General features: G+C 38.6%; 1 protein-coding gene across 2 annotated transcripts in view; it reads left to right on the forward strand.

Annotated features, from left to right (window-relative positions):
• SYT1 (synaptotagmin 1) overlaps positions 1 to 21,241 on the forward strand; it is a 361,363-nt gene that overhangs the window by 277,894 nt on the left and 62,228 nt on the right. The window contains exons 6-8 of one of the 2 annotated variants that reach the window (XM_074573925.1): positions 388 to 501; positions 3,743 to 3,910; positions 7,245 to 7,412. In XM_074573925.1, coding sequence (XP_074430026.1) covers positions 388 to 501; positions 3,743 to 3,910; positions 7,245 to 7,412 — 450 coding nt within the window. Of the gene's footprint in view, positions 1 to 378; positions 502 to 3,742; positions 3,911 to 7,244; positions 7,413 to 21,241 lie in introns of both variants that reach the window. The other variant, XM_074573914.1, reaches the window with a different exon arrangement.

Genomic DNA, 21,241 nt, shown 5'->3' on the forward strand with positions numbered 1-21,241 from the left:
TATTCTTAAGTTGAATGAATGTGTGACTTTGCTTATTTAATAGCATGTTTGCCTCCCCGTGCCTCTTTAAGAGCCAGTGTGAGCCCAGAAGAACTTTTGAGATCGAGTTGATATTTTGTTTCTACTTTCAGGTTTTTTAACAATGGTTGCTTGTAATAGCCCAAGAAGCTTTCTTCCTACTTCCATTGCTTGCTTGCTGATCTATAACATCTTCTTGAGCAACCCGAATAGTATAAATTGATATGTAAACTGCATATTTGGATTTCGGCTGTCATGCTTGCTTTTAATGGCTTTAAAATAGATTTGAGGAGAGTGTCTATTTTAAACTGGTACTCAAGAGTTTGCCTTATTGATGAACATTACATTCCTTCTTTCTAGGCTCTTAAGGATGATGATGCTGAGACTGGGCTGACTGATGGGGAAGAGAAAGAAGAACCCAAAGAAGTGGAGAAACTAGGCAAAATCCAATATTCTTTGGATTATGACTTCCAGAACAACCAGGTTTGAAACAAGCAACATGTAACGTTTCATTTCCATGTGTGCAAGGGGAGAATGAAGTAATACATTTAGTTACAGTAGATATTTCTGAAATCCTTACTGCTTGCATGGAGTAAAGGGAGAAAGCAAGACTCAAGGTTCATTACAGAGGTACTACTAAATTGGTATTTAATGTACTCGGAGTTTATATTACACCTTTAATCAAAATTGAAGACACAGTTTTACCTAATGGTTATTAATAACTTAATATGAAGGTGTCACCAACCAAAGTCAACCCACATTATATTGTGGAGTCTGCATGCAGACGGTAAAAGATAGCCTCAGCCTTCAGTTATTTAAAACATAAGCAAACAAAAGTTGAGAGGAAAAAGAGGGGGACATAAAAGTAAGTTGATTCATTGTGGGTCTTTTAGCAAGTCAATAAGATTGCCAGGAGTAGCTTTCTCTCACTTCACCAAATGTGCACTTTGCCTTATTAACTAGCTGCATCAGGTTCTGTTGCTCTCCATTAAAGTACACCTGCTAGCCAAGAAAATTTTAGTTTGGAAGAAAAGTCTGAATAAAAAAGTCTGTCCCCCCCAAAAAAGGAAATTTGTACAAGAATCTGTCCAGTCAAGGACTGATACTCCTTCAGTACCCTACTCCAAAGCTGGTAAGACCAAACTTTGGCATACTTCCACAAGTGTTCAGTAGGAACGGGCACCATAATGTGATGTAGACTTAGAAGGGACCTCCTTAATAGGTCTGGCCACATCCTGAAGTAGTTCATATTTAATTCCTCTCCCTGGCCTCTTGCTGTGGTTGGGATCACTTTTGTCAATTATACCAGTTCACAGCCTCACATTAAAACTCACTGTGCTTAGCTTTGGACTGAAGTACACCAACACATCTGACTTCTTCACTTCTTCGTGGCTTTCAGTGAACTTGAGAATACATATCCTGCATTTCATTTTTTGACAACTTCAGTCAAAACCACATCATTCTTCTCTATTTAGGGAAAGAAAGGACTGCTGAACTTAAAACCCTGTTAATTCCTATTCTTCATCAGAACAGACTTCCACGTGTGATTTATTTCCACATCCATATTCTTTATCTGATGCTGTTCGCTGAATGCAGGACACTTACATTTTGCAAGACAAAGAAAATAAGAGAAATGAAGAAAAATTTCTGTGTCAGCAGCAGAGTATTTACACACAGCTATGACCTGGCATATTACATAGTATTTCCCTGTCTTTTCAGCTGTCTTGTGACTACCAGTGCTTGTTTTTCAATGCAAGAGCCAAAAAGAATTCTGAAGCCTTTCAAGGACCCGTGGTTAAAGGAGCTTTTCCTTGACTCCCAGAGCAAATTCCCTGGCCATGTGATGAATCACACTGATCCCCCTTGAAATCTGTATGAAATCTGTATGAAGCGTTAGACCCTTCAGAAGCAGAAGATCTAAAGAGGGGGAAAGGAAAAGCTGCAAATGTGTTCTGACAAATGGATTTCAGTTTCCTTAGAACATGAAAACAAATTTTCTGTGTGAATTCTATTAAAGGAAACGTTGATTTTGTGAACTCTATTTTACAAAGCGAAATAGGACAGGAGAGCAACAAATTTGTAAAAGTGTGTAGTATTTAATTAAGATAAACTATTTGAGTTATGGATTGCTATTTATTTTGCTGCACTAAACTATGTTGCAGCTTGGAATTTGTCAGAGGATAGACGATACAAAAGAGCAGAAGAGGGGACTCAGTTAAGTTAGTATAGCACAGTGGCATGAAACTACCGACCAAAAATCTGGCTAATACATTGCGCGGAGCTAAGAATGGAGACAAGATAGCCAATGTACTCTCCAGAGCACAATTCCTCAGTTTTAGAGAGAGAAATTTTAAAAGGGAGGTGAATTACTTTTCCACTCTGTTAACTAAAAGTCATAGACTTGTTCTTCACTCTTTGATGTGAAAGACTTGATGTAGATCCTGAGCCTATCCATGTATTCATGAACTGTTATGCATCTAGCATAAGAATGAGACAGAAAAGAAGTGTTTCTTACAGCTAAAGGAAAATGTTTCGTGGAGCTTAAAAGTCCTATAGGTGGGAAAGCATGCAGGCCATGCTGCGAATTTAAAACTGGTAAAAATAAGTCCAACTTTGAGGAATCTCTCAGCAGCCAGAAGCTTCTTTTCTAGATTGACTATATTGTTCTGTATTCCAATTGTTAGAGCTTCTGTTTCCAATTTTAAACAATTCATCCATGAGAGAAGCAAATATATTGAGACTGAAGCACTGATTTAGAAGAAGATATTCTCAGATTTCATTCCCAGTTCTCAATATCTTGTCTCCAGATTGACCTTGAAGAGTCACTTGAATGTTTACCTTAGTTCTGTGGCTATGAAACAAGATTAAAAGTATTTTCTTTCTCTCAACTCCATTATGCTAATGAGGCTTAATACAGGCTAAGATGTTTAGATAACATAACATAACATAACATAACATAACATAACATAACATAACATAACCCTTCGTTTATAACGCTTAAAAAATGGCCAAGGCATTTACAAGTTTCAAATGTGCTTCAGTCTTATTTTTAAAAGTGTATAAGAGATTTAAGAAACTAATTTTTATGGTTTGCAGTGAGATTACAAATTATTATTAGGATTTAGTTACCAAAGGTTAGTTTTCATGGGCTATTTTTTGAAAATGCTGTCCTTAGTTTACTACCTAAACCCATTGGTATACATAGCAAGAGAAGTGAAAGTAAGCCTGCAAGATCAATTTATTTTCAATAAAGCTCTGCCTGAGGATTTGCATTTGATATATCACCTTTTTGCATTTAGTTGGGGGGAAGGTTACATCTTGGGGACTTAGAATACAAATTTTGTAGTCAAAATTAGACATTCTTGATTGTTTAATAATGTGATTTCTATTCATGGTGCCCAGCATAGAAAAAATAATGCACAAGAGGAGGGAGCAATTGAAAGTTATTTGATTGCAGTCTTTAAAAAGATGAAGTCTGTATTTAGCTGTAATCAGCTGCCCTTTGAAAACCTCTTTTCTGCGTAAAAACAGCCTTTGTACAGTCTGCATCTGTCATAATTGGTTTTCTAAAGTCTATAGTGTTGTTTCATTTGGCTTCCTTGAAATGGGGGGGGGGGTAGTTTTTCATAGACCAGAAATAGAGTCTGCGTGTGTATTTCTCTGTTACAATTTTTTTATGAATATCTATTTGAAAATTCATTCTGCTGTTTTTCTGTCTTTTCAGCTTCTGGTTGGGATTATTCAAGCAGCTGAGCTGCCTGCATTAGATATGGGTGGTACATCTGATCCCTATGTGAAAGTTTTCCTGCTGCCCGATAAGAAGAAGAAATATGAGACAAAAGTCCACAGAAAGACCCTTAACCCTGTTTTCAATGAGCAATTTACTTTCAAGGTATTTTTTTGATAATTATTTAAAATTTTTTATTTAATTGCTATGTATCTCATGCTTGGCTACGAAGTTAGACGTCTTAGTTAATTGGTAACTGCAGCATGGTGATTTTTCATGTTGTTCGTGACTCTTCATTAATATCACCTCTGATACTCAATCTTATGATGAAAATGGTATAACACAAGGTGAGACCTCAGTAGGTGTCAAAAGGCAGAGTATGATTTTAGGCACTTCAGTTCTTCTGATGTATGACAGTCTGATCCATATTTTATGGCTGGATAAAACTTACAAGAAAGTCAGAAAACAGTGACCCTTTGACAAATGTCAGGTAAATTTCGCTAGACTGGAGTTTTCTTTAAGTATCTTTGTAGTCTGATTTACGAATTTCAGTATACCATTTCTTTTCCCCTCAAAAATAAATTAAAACTCAGGGAAGGTAAATGGACGAAATGGTAGATTAATCTTGCTAGACTTTGTCATAGCAATTCTTTGCCATGCTACTTTGCATATGAAAAGAAATCACGTCTCTGGTTTAATAACACATGAATTAAATAAATGTAGCTAAGCCTTATGTTGCAATATTTAAGTTGTTTCAATAGTATCTATCAATAGTGTTTTTCTAAGACTGTAGCTGTACCTAAACCCCCGTTAAATACAATAAAGGAATACTATACAGTATGTTTTATACAGCTTCTCCTAATATACATTCCTCTGCTGTTACTTTAGGCCTTTCTCTCTATGCCCAATCTTATAATGACAGCTGCAGATTGAACACAGGAACAGTGAAAGACTCAGACTATGTAATCATTCCATGAGAAAGATCCCTGGAGGCCAGAACTACTACTGCATGTATAAGCTTATTTTTTCCCTTGAAGACGTTCATCAAAATAATCTTTTGTGGGGAGTTATTTTTTTCTTGAGCTTTCCTAAGACAGTATTAAAAGAAAACAGAGTTATAAATTACAGACTCCCGTGCAGCTCAAAAAAAGAAAAGAAAGAACCAATAATGCTGTCATCTAAGACGAAGGCACAAATTATTAATCAGCTCATCCACTCCTAGGCTATAATGTCCACTTGTTTTAAGTCACATCTTTAATATTTAAATCTTATACTCCAGAGAAAGTTTCCTTTCCACACAAGACCTGACAGAGTGCTGAGGTGCATCCCAATATGGTACTGATCATTGCCTGGGTACTGTGTTCTGTACTCCAGAGAAAATGAATGGAGCATGCCAATACCATCATTGTTCTGGGGACTACAGTGAAAAAGACAAGTGACCATTTAACTAGTGCTACAACTGTAATAAATAACTTCGGTGGGAACTACTGACAATATCTCGTTTACTTGAGCAGAGCCTTACTTCTCTGATGCACTTCAGGTGGTGCACAGCTTCTCGTGGCATCCTTCCCATCCCTCTCTTTGGCAGAGCTTCCCACCAGGCATCCCAAGCTCATTTTGGTACCTGTGAGCTGCCTGCTTTCCTCCCAAAGAAGGGCTAATGGGGACAAGATGCATTATGTTTCTGCTGTATTGCATCTTGAGCCCTGGACCTCAGTCCTTCTCTTCTTTGGGTGGTTCCCTATCTTAGTCCCCTTTTCATTTCTGTTTCCCAGACATCCATGGTGCCGTTCCCGGGTGCAGGTGTTCATCAGGCTCCTGCTGTCTGAATTGTATACCTGCACCGTGCTGCCAAAAGGGAACTGAGAAATCCTAGCTGGACTACACCAGTCTGGCAGATGGGGATGTTCCTCCTCAGGCCCAAAGTGGGAAGAGGGTTCATGTCTGGAGAACTGACATGTCTGTGCCAGAAAAACACTCCTGTGCATGTCCTTCTACCAGGGTCTCACCTGCATTAAGTCAAGAGCTGAGTATCTCTGAGCAGAGCAGAAAGCAGGGAGAGGGAGCAGTCCTTCATAAGAGCTGAGGACATCCTTAGTTGTCTTGAACAAAGCCATATGCTGAGGCTGCTTTAGAGGAAAGTGGCTAAAATAAGCTTTACTGAGGTCAAATTAACGATAAAAAAAAAAGTAAATAATGATAAATGTAGTCTTTTCATGCATTCCAAGTGGCCAGGATCCATTAAGTGGTATTGTAAACTGATGGAGAAAGAAACTTCAGAACTTTGCTCTTCTCCTGGTTTTGAGGCTGCATAAAAATAAAAGTGGGATTATTTAGAATTTTGCCTTCCGCATAGATATGCCTTCTGTGGCTTTTTAGAAGCTACAGTCAATTTACAGAATCAAAATAGATTTTGCTATAGTATTTATTACAATACCCAACCCGGTACTCACTGAAACTATTGTACTCAGTAATGGAAGCTGGAGCTGGAGCTTCTTTTAAACGTTATATAACATGTGACAAAAAAAGAAAAACTACTCATGTTATTAGTAAGTATATTAAAAAGCAAGTGGAAGCCAAACAGTAACAAAAGCCAACAGTCCTAGGGTTTAAACAGACCGGAACATACAGCGGTTAACAAGGCCAATGATAATGTCACGGTTTCATTTCTCTTTTTATATAGACGATTAATAGAGAAATGTTTACTGAAGCCTGTGGAAACCATTTATACTTTCAGAATATATTCAAATTGACCAAGTGTTCCATGTAAATCCAAACAATTCCTAAATCAGACCTCTCCAGATAGCCACTCAAGTGTAGCTTACCTGAACTGCACATATTCATCTGAATATTAAAAATGTGACTCATAAGCATCCTAACCCACAGCATCTGTCCAAAACACATCAGAACAGCTGGAGAGTTAGTCGGAACTTGGCCTTCTGCCACCACAATTTCTAGCTGAACACTGTGACTTAGAAAGCACCTTAGTGCCTGCAGTGTGAAAGGGATGATAATGAAAAATATGCCTTGGTAAGTAATAGGTAGTGGTACGGTAAGAGAACTATTTAGTGTCTAATTACTTTGTGTCAGATACAGTAAGCCAGTTCTGGTTTCTTCATCAGTCTGGGAGCTCCCCATTTCTGAGTGATGACAGTCGATTTATTGAGGAAAAGACACCATTGTGTGAAAAGTTCATGTGTCTTCAGTGCAAATAATTGGGCTTCCTGTTTCAGTTTCATCACCCACAAAATGATTTGAAGTAGAATGAGAAAAACCCAGGGAGTGATGAGTGAGCTGCCACATTGCTCTATCGAGTGCCAGAGCCCGGTCTCAAAAAATACTGCGTCTGGTGACTCTGAAACAAATACACCTCATAATTTTCTCTGCAGTTCAATTTACCTGAGGTGACAGCTGATAAACCAAAGAAATAGATTTGCATTGTAGTGGCCTGATCTTTATTGTCTCAGATACAGAGTTTGTCATTTTCTCTTCTTTGCAGGTGCCATACTCCGAGCTGGGTGGAAAAACTTTAGTGATGGCAGTTTATGACTTTGATCGTTTCTCCAAACATGATATCATTGGGGAGTATAAGGTTGCGATGAACACAGTGGACTTTGGTCACGTCACTGAGGAGTGGAGGGACTTGCAAAGTGCAGAGAAGGAAGAGGTAAGAAAAATCAAACTTTCCCCCCTCCCCGGCCCCCAGGAGACTTTTATCCTTAGCTGGAGAAACAGTCAAACTAGCAGCATTTTTTTTGCCGAGACAGCTCCCATCTGTTATCAGCATTTCTCAGACTTACTTCGCCTGATAAATTTTTGATAAGCATCTTTTCCAATACTCATTGAATGGTACATTCTCCTTTGCTAATCCTATTTTCAATCTTTTTGATACTTTATGCAACATATTAAGAAAGTTTTCAGGAATTTGACTTTTTCTTGAATTGATGCAGTTTGGATGCATGGCATTTGCATTTGAATAGTAAGAGCGGTGTGCATTTGGATTTCTTTGTGGCCATAATCATTCTCGGTGTTTGTATCTCAAGGCATCTTATTGTGCATGAGGATAATGGTAGGTTTTCATTGAAATACCTTACAGTTTATTGAGCTGCTGTGCAATAATATCCATTGATTAGAGTTATGCATTTGACAAGACCTTGGAATGGCATCTCACTCAAATATTAATCACCTTTTTTATTTTCCTCTCTGTGCCAACATCCTGTGGGTTCATTATTTAGTAGGTATAGTGCTACATGTATATAAGACACTTTTTGGAAACATTTCATCACTAAATTGTGCATCCTGTGAGGTTGTTCATACTGGCACATCCACCTTTTTGCTTATTATAAGATCATTTTGTACTCACTTTTACATTATTTTTCCTTTTGATTGCTAGATAATATCTGCCCACTCATAATAGTCAGAGTGCACAGCGTGCTTCAATTCTCTGGTGGGAAAAGAAGGAATCTGAGTCTGAGTTCCTCATTGTCTAATTTAGCTAATAAGCTGCTTTGGATTCAAACCTTAGTTTCTGTAATTAAAGAGACAATCTCTGAATGAAATCTTTCATTAATACAAGTGATGAAAACCTGAATATCGGATTTAGACTGCAAGTTGTGAAAAATTCAGTAGATGCTGAGCCCTGCAGCCTTCTCAGATTTTCAAAAACGGTAGCTTTCAGTGTTGCCTTTTTGAGTGCCTGATTTTAAAGACTGTATTTTCAGATGTCTTTCTTCTGCTGCTTATTGACTTGAAAGCCACTGCTGCATTGACACTATTCTGCATTGTTTCATAGTGACAGCGTTTGCAGTGCTCTCTTATTGCATGTGACATTGGTATCCATGCTACATGGGGCATTTTTCTTTCACTCTTGGAGCTAAAGATGAAAATTAAAAAAAGAGAAAAAGAAAGTTTGCAGGTCAGGGGCCGCTGTTCCTTTAAAGCCTCGGCATACCAGAAAGCTAGAAATGTGAAATCAGAGTGTATTAATCCTTCCAAACTTTATTAAGAATCAAACTGGACTTTTATTGCACTATTGTGTGTGATATCAAAGTGTTTCATGTTTTTGCTGTTGCAAAACTCATAAAAGACGCCAAATACTACACAAAGAGGAATTGAACCTTCCCCTTTTTCATATAACTTCAAGCTTTTAGAACATAAACAATGATATCCCCATATGCAGGTGGCAGATAACACGGCACAGATTAGCGTGGGGTTTCACCTGTCTTGTGGCATAGAACATTGCCTCTTGAGTTTTCTAGCTCATGTCCACATTGAGACCTGACTCAGTCCCTTGGTTGCTTCACAAAGTTCCTATCCTCCTAATACAAAATGATGCTAAAGTTGTTTGAAATATAGTGTGAGCTACTTCCAGAAATGCATTCTGACTTGGAAAGAACCTAAAATAAAATAAGGCAATTAAAAAAATAATCTTAAAGTGTTTGGATATTAGAAGAATATTACAAGAACTTTGAATAGTTTGCAGGAGGGATGAAACCTAGGTTGTGCCTTATTTGTGCTTTGAAAGCCCAAGTAAACTGACAGATACGTATTTTTACATGCGTTTGTCATTTGTCTGTGCAACTGTATTTGCATGAGAGTCATGTTAACTAGAAGAAACTAGCTTTCCTTAGTTCCTGTTTGAGCCTCTGCCCTCACCTTTCTTCAAATTTCAGGTATAATATATCCAGAATAAACATTGTCATTTTTGTAAAGTTTTTTGATAGAGCCTTTTTGAAGCTGCTACTGATGCGTAGCTTTTTTTATTTATAAGAAGCTAGGCAATATCCTCCTATGAAAACAGCCCGAAAAACTGTGCTTGCACCAACTCCCTAAATGTACTGAGTACAAAAATCCTACTTATATTTCACTATATTTCAAATTCAGTTGATGCACGTCGCAGAATATACAATTTAATTAACACTGCAATCATAGGGGGCAAAATCATTTTATGAACAGTTACTCCTCTTTTTGCTCATAAACCTCCACTCTACTTTTCATCCTTTTTTCTAAATGGGCTTGAAATTGACGGCAGAGGATGAAGGTTTAATGAAATATTTGAAGCTCTACCTCTCACAGCCCAGCCATTTGAATGGCATCTCTCTGACACTGCATTGTCTTCTGGGAAAGGTCTTATTAATATATTTATGTTGGTGAAGCACTTTGAAGGTACAAGGCTTTATGTAAGCATTTGTTCTGCCTGTGAGAGGGCTTTGGGAATGTATGAGTCTGTACAATGACTGCTAAATATTGGAGAGGCCGCTACTAATGAGCTGCATACCTCGAATCCTTTTTCCCTGGCTGCTTTTAGCTCTGCTGTCCTTGTGAATATGTGGAGGTGATTTAGCTGGTAGACCTTCAGACTCATATGACTGAGAGCATGGGAGGGAAGAGTGGTAGATACTGAAAGATTAGTCACTTTTACCAAGTCTGACATATAATGGTTTGGGCACGGAGTGTTAAAAAACAGATGACAGGAGTTTGCTTCTCTGTGTCATTTACCAGATGTCACTGCCATTAACTTTATCTGAGTACACACTGCATCCAATATCTGTTATCACTCCAGTGCAGAAGGCCAGACAGACCTCTTCTTTGCTCACAGCAGTGTGAATCATACTGAGAGTCATCTTCTGAATACTTCAACTAATTTCCCTCCAGACATTTTGTTATATTGGCACTTAAATTGAAAACCTGTTGTAGCAAACATTCCAAGAAATTTTAGGGAATATAAGGAAGAGCAGAAACAATTCTTTCCTTTGAAAGCAGTAGAGAAGCTGAGCCTTATTCCATGAGGAGAAGGATCTTTGACCTGCCAGTATCCACCACCAAGAGTTCTGCAGACCTCGTACAACCGCCGTCACGTAAGACTCTATGCATCATCTGATCAGGCATTCGCCATGGATAGGTTACATGACGGATGCATGCAGCTCATGGGTATATTTTGCACATGGCTTCTGAATTGGAAGTCTGCTGGAAAACACCAGCAAGATGCACAACAGCTTCTGTCCTGCACGATGCCAATCCGAAGCAGGAGAGATGCTACAGCGCTGCCTTGCAAAGGGGTGCAATGCAAGCGCTCTGCAGCTGGGGATTGGAAGACCAATTCTGTGAAGCTGACGTGCACTATTCATGAGGATTGTTCTTTCCTTCCTCTTCAAAAAATAAAAGTTGAAGGAAGGAGATGGAAAAGTGGTTGTATTTATTACCTCGGTATGCTTCAGAGAAGTTGGAGATTGACAAAGTTAGTAAGCCATCTAGCTTATTGAATCCTCAGCCCTGAAACTTGCAGAGAGTTAAGAGGAAAGGACATTTTTACAAATGTCACTGTCAAATCACAGCAGCAAATCACTGTCATTTTCTGTTATATCAGAGATGGACAGATGATCTAATAGGCCTTTCCCATCTCTAATAATAACACTTAGTTCTTATACAGCTTTGCAGATAGCACAGTGCTTTGCAAAAGAAAGTATTATTATCCCTATGGAGATCCTGTCAGAGTGTCCCCAGGCAAACTTTAAAATGCAAGGTCTCTTTTATTTAGATGCATATTACATTGGACCACTGTTTCCTGCATAGTACTCAAGTTTTCTCAAGTTCGCTTCCTCTTACACCCAATTAAAACTTTAAAATGTTAAATCTAAAGCAGTTTTAATTTTCATAGTTTGTGGCAGAGTTACATACAGTAAATGCACAATGTTGAACACATGTTGAATATTGTAAGTGCAGCATCTGTCCTGCGAGAGAACTGAATTTGATAATGAGACAGGGAACAAAATAGAGGTTCTTAAGTTTGAGAATAAGCAAGCCTGATTTGAAATTCTTCAGCAGTTAATTAGTTGTTTTTCATCTTGAAATTGAAGATGTTGAAATGTTGTGATTTTAAAGATAAAACCGTATGACTCAAGTGGAGTAGTTACGGTACTGTTTCAGGCTATTAGAATTATGCATTTCTTTTCTTGCCTTTCATACTCAAACTGCTGACAATCCCACTATATACCTTTGTTGAGTATTCTCTTTCTTAACTCCCTCTCTGGAAGAGACACCTACCTTAGGAGGTCAGAGACATTCTTGTGTTTATAACAAAAAGAATGTAATTGGCTTACTTGAAATCAAAAGGGAGCTTGTCTTGATTCATCTCAGACTGTCTGGCTTTACAGATATTAAATTCAAATACAGAGGACAGTAGACAAGAAGGAGAAGTTCAATGATAGTGTTAATTCAGGCTCTTCTGGGGCCCTTCTGTTTCTGGATGGTATTCATTCTGAGATCAGAAAAACTTGTATTGCTTATTTGTCAAAAACATTACCATTTGACTTTCAAGCGCGGAAGGGCGTCTTGAGGTTAAATTGTGCTGACAAAGTAGATCCTACATTTGGTGCTAAGCATCTAATGATCCATTCACAAAATAATAATACTTATATTAATGTTGATTCTAGACCAGGCGTATTCCTTAAAGACCTTGTAGAAAGTTACAAGGCTGAAGGAAGGAATAGTGGACATCTCGGCCTCTTAGTGTTATTGTGGGGGAGTTTATTGCTCAAGTGTAGGGTATTTTAAAATGTTTAATAGAGGAGAGAGGTCAGACCAGCCAAGGAGCTCAAAAGCACTGGACTTGGATGTTAAACATACAGTGGCATTTGGAAAGCGAGGTTCTGAATGGTGTTTTTATAGGCTTTTGAAAAAGATGCTGAGATGGATCAAAATCATCTTAGAGTTCTTCTTAAAAAGGCTTAAGCAGAATTTATATCACTTAGATGCTAGAAGCATTCTCCGTGTACCTGCAAGTGATTCATTCAGATAACTGATCGACCAGTAATTTGCATGGGTTGAAGTATATTCCAAGTGGAAGGCACTAAAGCTGCACTATGGAGAGATGTTTTGAATGGACGCTGCAGAAGGAATTCCAGGGAATAATCATGGAGTATTCCCAGTTCTAACGCTCTGTAGTCTGGGAGGGATTGCAAATGCATCTGCAGGATCAGCTGATCGGTGTGAAAGGACCACAGAACAGGCTATATATGAAATTTTTCCTGCGTTGTTCTCCACACAGACTTTTAGGTACTTACTTATTTTTCTGACTACCAGCATCAGTGAATGCATTATCCAGAGGCAGAAATTGCATTTCTCACTGGGATTCTAGGCAGAAGCTTTGCAGTAGTCCAGGGTAATACCTTATTTCCCTTTCTCCCCTCCTTTTGCAAACCAACAGTGACAAAAATCATTATCTGATTGCTGTTACAAACCAGGATCAGGAGCTAAGGGAAGCTGTAAGATGGCTGTATCAAAATACTCCATCATAAGTGTCATTAGAAGGACCTTCCGAACAGAGACCAGCATTTTAACAGCCACAAGGAAAGAGCAGCTCTCACAAAGAAGATGACAGCTTTCCCACTAAAAGGTTGAGGCGTAGTATGCCACTCCGGTCTCCTCGTTTTGTTGTGCCCGCTGCACGAGGAACTGAAAGATCTTGGTTTCCAGAAGCATCAGAGAAAGATGTATTTTTTTAAAAGGTTAAAGAGAAAGATTTAGGAATAGTGGTCAGAGAAAAAAGGGATTAGCCATTTTCTTCATTTTTTTCCTCTGTCAGCTCTTAAACACCAATTTAGACCATGTCAGGGATTACCATAGTAACCATTTAACCTCTTTTCAGAGCCTTTTGTGTTTCAGTTTAGTTCAACAACGAGCTTAACTGGCATTTGAAGCACTTTGCATTGTGCCTGTGACAGGAATTAGCACCAAATGCCCTTCTTTTAGAAAAATGACAGTTAGAATCGAGAACATAGTACTGTATTTTCCGTTTGGTGGTATTAGGCTTTTGTTGTTTTTATGCTAATATTTTAATAGGGAGAGTACATTATTTTAGGATGTATTACCAGGTCTTATTTCTAGGCTAAATAGATGACAGACTGTGAAAACTCATTCCTACATTTACCTGTCCAATTCTATGATGAAATTCAGCCTTCCACCAAGGGCCAAAGAAATTCCTCACATTGGCTGATGTGGTCTTGGTGTGTTACCGGTGATGCAGCTGGGTGGTTTTAGTACAATCAGCCCTGTACTTTTTTCCCCTTTCTCTTCCATGGCCTTCCGCAGCTTACTCTGTGATTGTTATCATCATATCTAGACAAACACTCGAGACATGATGCTTTAAATTAGATTCTAAAATCCTTTGGAATAGCAGAGCCTTTTTCTCTTGTTCATGTCTAATTCAGTCTGGGCAGGATGCTGTTGTACAAAATAATAACTTGCAGAAAAAAGCCTTTTCAGAGAATATCTCTGTTTCTGCATTTTATGCATTCTTCCCTTGTAGGTTAATGGAGAACTGACATTTCCAGTTTTTAAGATCTTTCACTCTATGACATACACACAGTTCTTTTTGAAGGACTGATTATGGCTAGTCTTTCACTTTCAATCACACAGATCAAAGCAAATAATGTTATTCTTGCATGTTCATAGGTAACTCTACATCATACATAAGATTTAAAGAATTTAACAAGATAGATGTAAATGCTTTTTGGTACCTTATCTGATTATAAACATTTATAGTGTTGGTGCTATACAATTCAATTTTTTTAACATCTCTGTCATCTAGAATTCTAATAGTGAAGAATTATACTCAAAGAATGACGCCACTATCTAAAGATCAAGCCATTTCTCCTCTCTCTCTCTCTCTCTGTGTCTCTCCAGACTTTCATAACACTGGCCACATGAATGGAGAAAATAATAAAATGCTGCATGATCACTCAATTTCTTATTCATTTAGGTTTTGGTTTGTTTTTTTTTTAACTTCTGACGGCATTCTATACACCTGGGTGAGTCAGTAAATAATTAAGCTGCACTTTTTAGCCTCCACAATGTAAAGTTGCTGTTGCTTTTCAGTACCTGTGTTGACCAGAGACCAAACTTCTGTGAATCGCTCCACTTCCTCACTTCTCAGCATATTGTTGCTCTGCGTGTATGTGCGCGCATATAACATGTAGACCTGCGTAAGGAGCAGAAGTACATCTTTCTTTTATGATGCATCTTCTGTGATGAAAGCTTTTGCGCAGACTTTAGTAGTTTTGTGAGTGGCCTTTAGTTGCATTAACCGGGAGTTTTTGTTTCAGATGGCTGCCTGGCTGGTTCACTCGCTAGGTGGATGGAGTGGTACTCTAGTTGTTCTGTCCTTTCCACTGGCAGAGTTTCCACAGTAGGATTTGTTTCTGTGGAGGGCTTGAGTATGGTCACTGCCACAGAATTACTACTCCTGCTGCCTTCTTTGAGCAGAACACAACTCACTTGGCGCTACAATCGTCAGTGCGCAGGTGAAATTCATTTCTGATCTCCTATTTGAACCCAGATATTGTCTGTATGTGCCTCTTGCTGGCCAAGCACTACATAACAAGAAATAATTGAAACAGAATCCAGAGGCCAAGACATTTTCCTTGAGCATCATGTCTGCAATTACAATTATAGAAATAGTGCCAAAGGCAGGAATTTCCAAACTAGCAGTGAGAAAAAGTTCAAAGTGGTATGTTATTGCTGCTTGATCGGCTGGATGCATTCACCTACAAGAGAACAGAATTAGAAGTTATTGCTGCTTCCACTGTCACTGATAATGGCAACTAAATTTGGGAACCCTTTTCTAGTGCCTTTTGCCACTTGTGGCTGACCTTGAGTTCAAATCTCTTCTTCTTAGATAGGGGCCTTGCCATAAAATTCTAACCTAAGTCATTCCCTAGATGGTTACCATTGTGTGGGGTTTATAACTTGCTTTTGATGCCACCGGCATAGAACATGGCACTGCAGCTTCTCAGCGGTGTGGATGGCAGTGGGCAGACAGCGCCTGAGCTTCCCATTAGATCCTTAACCAATTTTAGATGCTACTTAAATTGCTTCTGGTAATCTTCAGAATCTAGTTATTTTACCTTTGTTTTTCTGTATCTTCTTCAGTAACTGTGAAAATTAACAGGAGGATCTCTGTCGATGAGTGGAGCTCAGGCTTCAAAACAGGCAGCAGCTTATTTTCATGTGAGTGCCCTGAGGTCTGCAGCTGACATCCCCTGTCTGTTGATGCCCAGCACAGAATTAGATAGCAGCGGATTATGCTGAAAGTGTTTTTATTCAGTCAGACTTTCACATTAATCAGTCAGGCCGAACATTAGTTTTCTGTGATGTTTTAGAGCAGGCAAGTTTTCCAGGAGATGTGGGTCATTTGAATTAATTTTTTTGCTTGTACTTATTGCACGGAAAATAGGTACAACTATTACAATTCTGTGACACAGCGTTAGAGCTGCAGTTCTTCCACAGCACATCACCATAACCCATGATTTCTTTCTTGTCATAGTAGATTTTCATCCCTGTCACTCTTAAATATACATCAAAGCCCTCCAAAAAACCCCACCTGTAACTTCATGTGCCATCCAAATATGTGCATGCTTCCCCATCCTCATTTTTTTTACAAGGAGGACCAATTTGCCTCATTGCAATTTCATACAGCAAATGGTGATGTTTCTCTAGATATAGAATCATACTTTTCTACATACTCTTTAAAATACTAAATCATTTAAAATCTCTTAAAAACATGATTATTTCTTCAGGATATCTGTCTCTGATACTAAACTATTAGTTGATTTCTTAATGGAGAACTGTATGCTTTTAGTTTTATCCATCAGCCTAAAGGAAAATCTATGCACATTTACTGTATTGAAAGTTGCGGCTTTTATTATTAAAAACATAACGTCCAAAAAGTAATATTTTCTGATATATGATAATTGTAAATGAGAACAGATTTTAACTAAGCTCTACTGCATTTACCGCAGCAATCCTATGTTCCAGAATGACTTGAGAATATTGGCTTCCTGCTTGGATTTCAGCTGTAGAGTTCTACAGTTGGCATAAGTTCCTCCAAGCACAAACACCGGTCACATTATGTAAGAATTTAAGGCTCTGAAACTTCCCTTTTTATATGCTCCCTATCATGAAAACTAGCTGTTAATCAGCCTCAAGCACAATCACTACATACAAAGCTGTGAATATCTTGTGTTTAAAACTGGGATATGCTCCTTAAACTTTTTAGCCCACCTGTTCATGGAGTCCTTGGGTTTATTGCCAGAAGGCACTACAATATGGGCTCTTACAACTCACTGAGGATGACAAGTCTTTAGATCTGGTCTGGTTTATTTGCATTGAGCCTAGACTAGCCGACATGAAAATTTTCTTCCTACAGAAAAAGCTCCCATTTCAAAAACCTTTGTTTTGTTTAGAAATACTACTAATTCCTTCTAAACGAGGTGAGGTTGTCTGCCCTAAATCTGGAGGACTCCTAGATCTTCAAGGAACATTTTAAAGAAAAGAACCTCATATAATCAAATTCAAGCTAGGAAACAGGTAGCATCCAGGAGATGGTGCTCCCCCAGTGCCAAGTTGGGAGGAAGGTGGCACAGGAAAGCCCCCTTGCAAGCTTGAAAGTTAGACCTTGCTTGGTTTTGGAGCAAGAAGCTAGAAACCCTCTGATTCTCAGCCCATGGCATTTTGTCCCGGCTGCATGGCTAAAGACTGCGAACTTTGAAAGCTCGGATATCCTCATGGCATACTGACTTTCAGCATTGCGTTTTTAGTGAAGTTCACCAAAACCGTGTCTCCCATGACACATTTTAGTATCATCTAAGCAGAATTTTGTACAAATTTTACTGGAATGTTCTGCATGAGACCTTACTGACAAAGGTTACAAAGAGAGTGCTGCTGACAGTAGGCCAGCGTTCATTATAAGCAGCTTCACACCTCTACTGGAAAACTCGTGTAAGGGTCTTCAAACCCAAAGATTTTGCAAGTTACTGATTTTAGGACATCAGTAAATGGAGAAAATAACACATCTCTCATAGCTTCAGCAGTTTCTCTCTCTCTCTGTTAAAAGGTGTACTTTATTTGTTATTTGGATGTTACTGGATTCTACTCCAAGTCATTGATTGTTGTTGTGCCCTTCTTCAGTAGGTTCAAGCCATTTAATACGTGATGCTTCCATTTCTCTACAGTACTTATGCACTGTAATCAAGACACTTCCAATCCTCTTCTCAGAAAGCTGCAAAAATTCATCTTTTATGTTTCTCACAATCAGGCTTTTTCTCCATTTTTCCAATAGGATTTGTGACTTTTTACCTTTTTTTGTAGCTTTCAGCATCTTAAAAAAAAATATGTACGCAAGAACTGTGTGCAGGACACTTGATATCCTTGCTGGACAGGCAAAGTCACCAGCTGCTTCTGCTCACTTCTGCTGTTGAGTGTTTTGCCCAGGATTACACTAGCAGTTCATGGTCTGTAGCTTATGACCCTAAGTAAGTCCTCAGCAGGAGGCACTGCCTTGTAAGATGTATTTCTTGATTCAGTAGATACTTAGAAATAATCTTGAGTTCTTTGTCTTAGGATGTAGAATTTTTGCTTTTGGCTGCATGAAAATGTACTCTGTGTGACTGGTTACAGCTACGTGATTTAGCAGTTTCTCTGTGACCAACCTGTTGCATTACTATTTACCATTATGTTAATTATTGTATCACCTGCTTGCTTTATCAGCAGAAATGTCTTCCACATCTGTAAAAATGTCAGTAGACCTTGAACAGAAAAAAAACCAACTTTTTTGCATGTTTCCTTCATCAAACAAATTTACAATCTTATCAAAGAATGAATCTAGTTTTAGTTGAAAGGCCCTATTTTCCATAAAACCATGTGACTTCACATTCATTATATTCCATATCCTTTAAACCATCATTAATGCAAACTCTTATGAGTTCTTCCTTTGTTTCATCTGGATTTGATAAAAGGCAAATGGCTGATAGATACCACCTTCATCCCATTTGGCCTTTTTTGAGTAAGATGGGCATAACATTAGCACTGCTCCAGTCCTCTGGAATTTCCCTTGTGGTCTGAGATTTATTAAAAATGAACATCATTGAGCCAGAGATCTCATGATAAGTACAGTCTTCTTTCCTAGATTTTTATAGATGACTGCAGTGACCTCTTTCTTCTTACTGAAGAGATTAATGAAATTCAGCGTGTGGTACTGATTGCTATGATGACCTTTGACGAGCTGTCTTGTCTTCCTAAAGAATGTGTTAAGAGAGTTTTTCAAAGTGAAATAGCCAGGGGAAGTGGAGTAATAAACAAGGTTTTTGCCTGTATGTATTTATCCAAAAAACTTGAATCTGTTTCAGTAGTTTCATAAATACGTATTTTTGAACGCTTAGCTTAAGACGTGGATGTGAGCCTGGAAAGGGTAAGTCAATAGATTTGAATACATAGCACTACTTAGATGGAACTCATTCTTGAACCACGCACAAATTTTTAACAAGCTGAACTTAAAATTTATAACGCAAGGGGTTGTAGAAGGAAGTATATACTAATCCCTTCATTTCAACTGGAACCAAAGACAAAAAGAATGACATTATCTGAGAGAGTCTTTACATATTTCTGGCTTCCCTGAAACTAAGAAGCACTAGAACAGGAGTGTCTCTGAGCTTTAATGAGGGTTTTCAGCTTGCCTCTTTTCCAGCTGCATATCCTTTACCTCATCTCATATTTTTAGGCAGTTTGGATGCTCTGGAAAAATCTTAGTAAAAGAGGACAATGGAAGAAAACTTTGCAAACAAAGAGCAACAATATAGAAAGTGATTTCAAATCTTGCCTGCGCTTGTAGCACAGAAGCAGTGGATGGAAATAAAAGATGACATTGACTTGGGTGAAAAGACCTGAAGGAAGGTCTTCTTCATCTTGATAAATTACAGGTGGAGAACTGTCTCATGATAAGACTTCACCTATCAGCTGTTAACTTACATCAGCTGCCTGCGGTTTTCCCATTAGCAAATCTAGTTCCTTTTCAGCTTGCTGTGCAGTCCCCTGGTCTGTAGCCCTTTCCAGGTCACCACTGTGGTTGCAGTGCAGTGGGGGTCCTGTTCTGTCTCTATGCCTGAGTTTTCTTTTTCTGGGAAAGAAAAAAAAAAAAAAAAAAAAAAGGCACAGGCTTGTTTTGGCACAGAACTGTGTTGCATGCTGTCCTGGAAGCTGGAGAGCGTGGTAAGAAGGCTCCTGTAAATTCAATGGAAAGTAATGCCTTAAAGAGGATAGATACTTGGATTATTGTCCTGTTCAGGGAAACTCTTGAGTTTATGCCAGCTCCTCACGTGTTCTGTTCGGCCTCCTGCTAGCTAACGAGCAAGCCCCTAGTTTTAAAACAATGACATCCTGTACTGCCTCTTGTCTAATTGCTAATTTAGGAGATTTTGGAGGAGGCTGCTCTGTCGTGTGGGGTTTGTGATTGGGGTCATGGAAGGGAGCTGGAGGTAGTGCTGGGGGATTTTATGGAGGAACATGAAAGCTGAGCTGGTATTACAGCAAGCAAGAGATGAGAGAAAGGAGGACATATATCCACAGGAGTTGAGTGAACCAGGCTGTGTTAGTGTCATTGCAAAAGGAACCATTTATTTATAATGTAGCTGGGACTGGTACAAGGTGCAAGGTCATTTTGTCTTGGTGGTTTGTTACAGAGGAAAGGGAAGAAGATAGCTGGCTATGGAGGCAATTCACAATTTCTACTGAATTTCTCTTTGTAGTTCTTGCAGATCAAATAGAAATATACTGTATAGCTTCAGTAATGGAGGCACTGAATTCACCTGATAGTCTTTCCCTGGGGCTGTGGAATTTCAGCAGAATGTACCAGCAGCCATAGAGGATTACTCGTTCCATCATGCCACTCGTTCCCATCTACTGGTTTGTTTAATCTGTTTGTTGTCTTTCGTTAATCGATAATGTATGATCATTTTTTCAAGGGCTCTGTTCATGCCAAGTTTTTAATACACTCCCACATCCAGTGGTACATCTTACAAGTAAGAAAACAGTAATTGATTTGATTCTTAATTACAGTTCTCTGCTCTATACTGACTTCCTGTATATTTTCAGATGCGTGCTGTAGTTTCAGTCCATAAACTGAAGTTTCGGAGTCAGTTGCTTTTGGAAACTAAGATGCTCTTCGTAGTAGAAACGACCTTAACTAAGCATTAAGGTGTCCATGCTTACCGCAAGAGATGTTTTCAAATCAAGCAAGGGTACTGTACCGTGCCTTCCAGTACCCTGTCTCAGGAGGACAAGGATTTTATGTAAAGTGACTGCAATGCACATATAATATCCTAATAATTATGGAAAAGCTTTGTGATTTGACTTCTCACAGTGTCTGATAAGCCAAAAAAAAAAATCTTTCAAATGTATTACATTTCCTTTCAATGTTGTACTTCGACTACTCACTAGAAGACTAGCCTTGTGACATGCTATAGTTAATAAGTTTTCCATGCTGTCAAAAGTAATAATATTAATGTGCCATTCAGTTAAATTAATTTTGTTTTGTGCACTGGCCTGCATAGACGTGAGTGACATTTAGAAATATGATCAGGCAGGAGCTGAGGAGAAGCTAAGTGGCAAAACAGAACGAGATTCAATCATTAAAGCAGAGCAGCCAGCTGCAAGAATTAGTGGATA

The sequence above is a fragment of the Larus michahellis genome, chromosome 1 (assembly GCF_964199755.1).
Source record: "Larus michahellis chromosome 1, bLarMic1.1, whole genome shotgun sequence".
NCBI lineage: Eukaryota > Metazoa > Chordata > Aves > Charadriiformes > Laridae > Larus > Larus michahellis.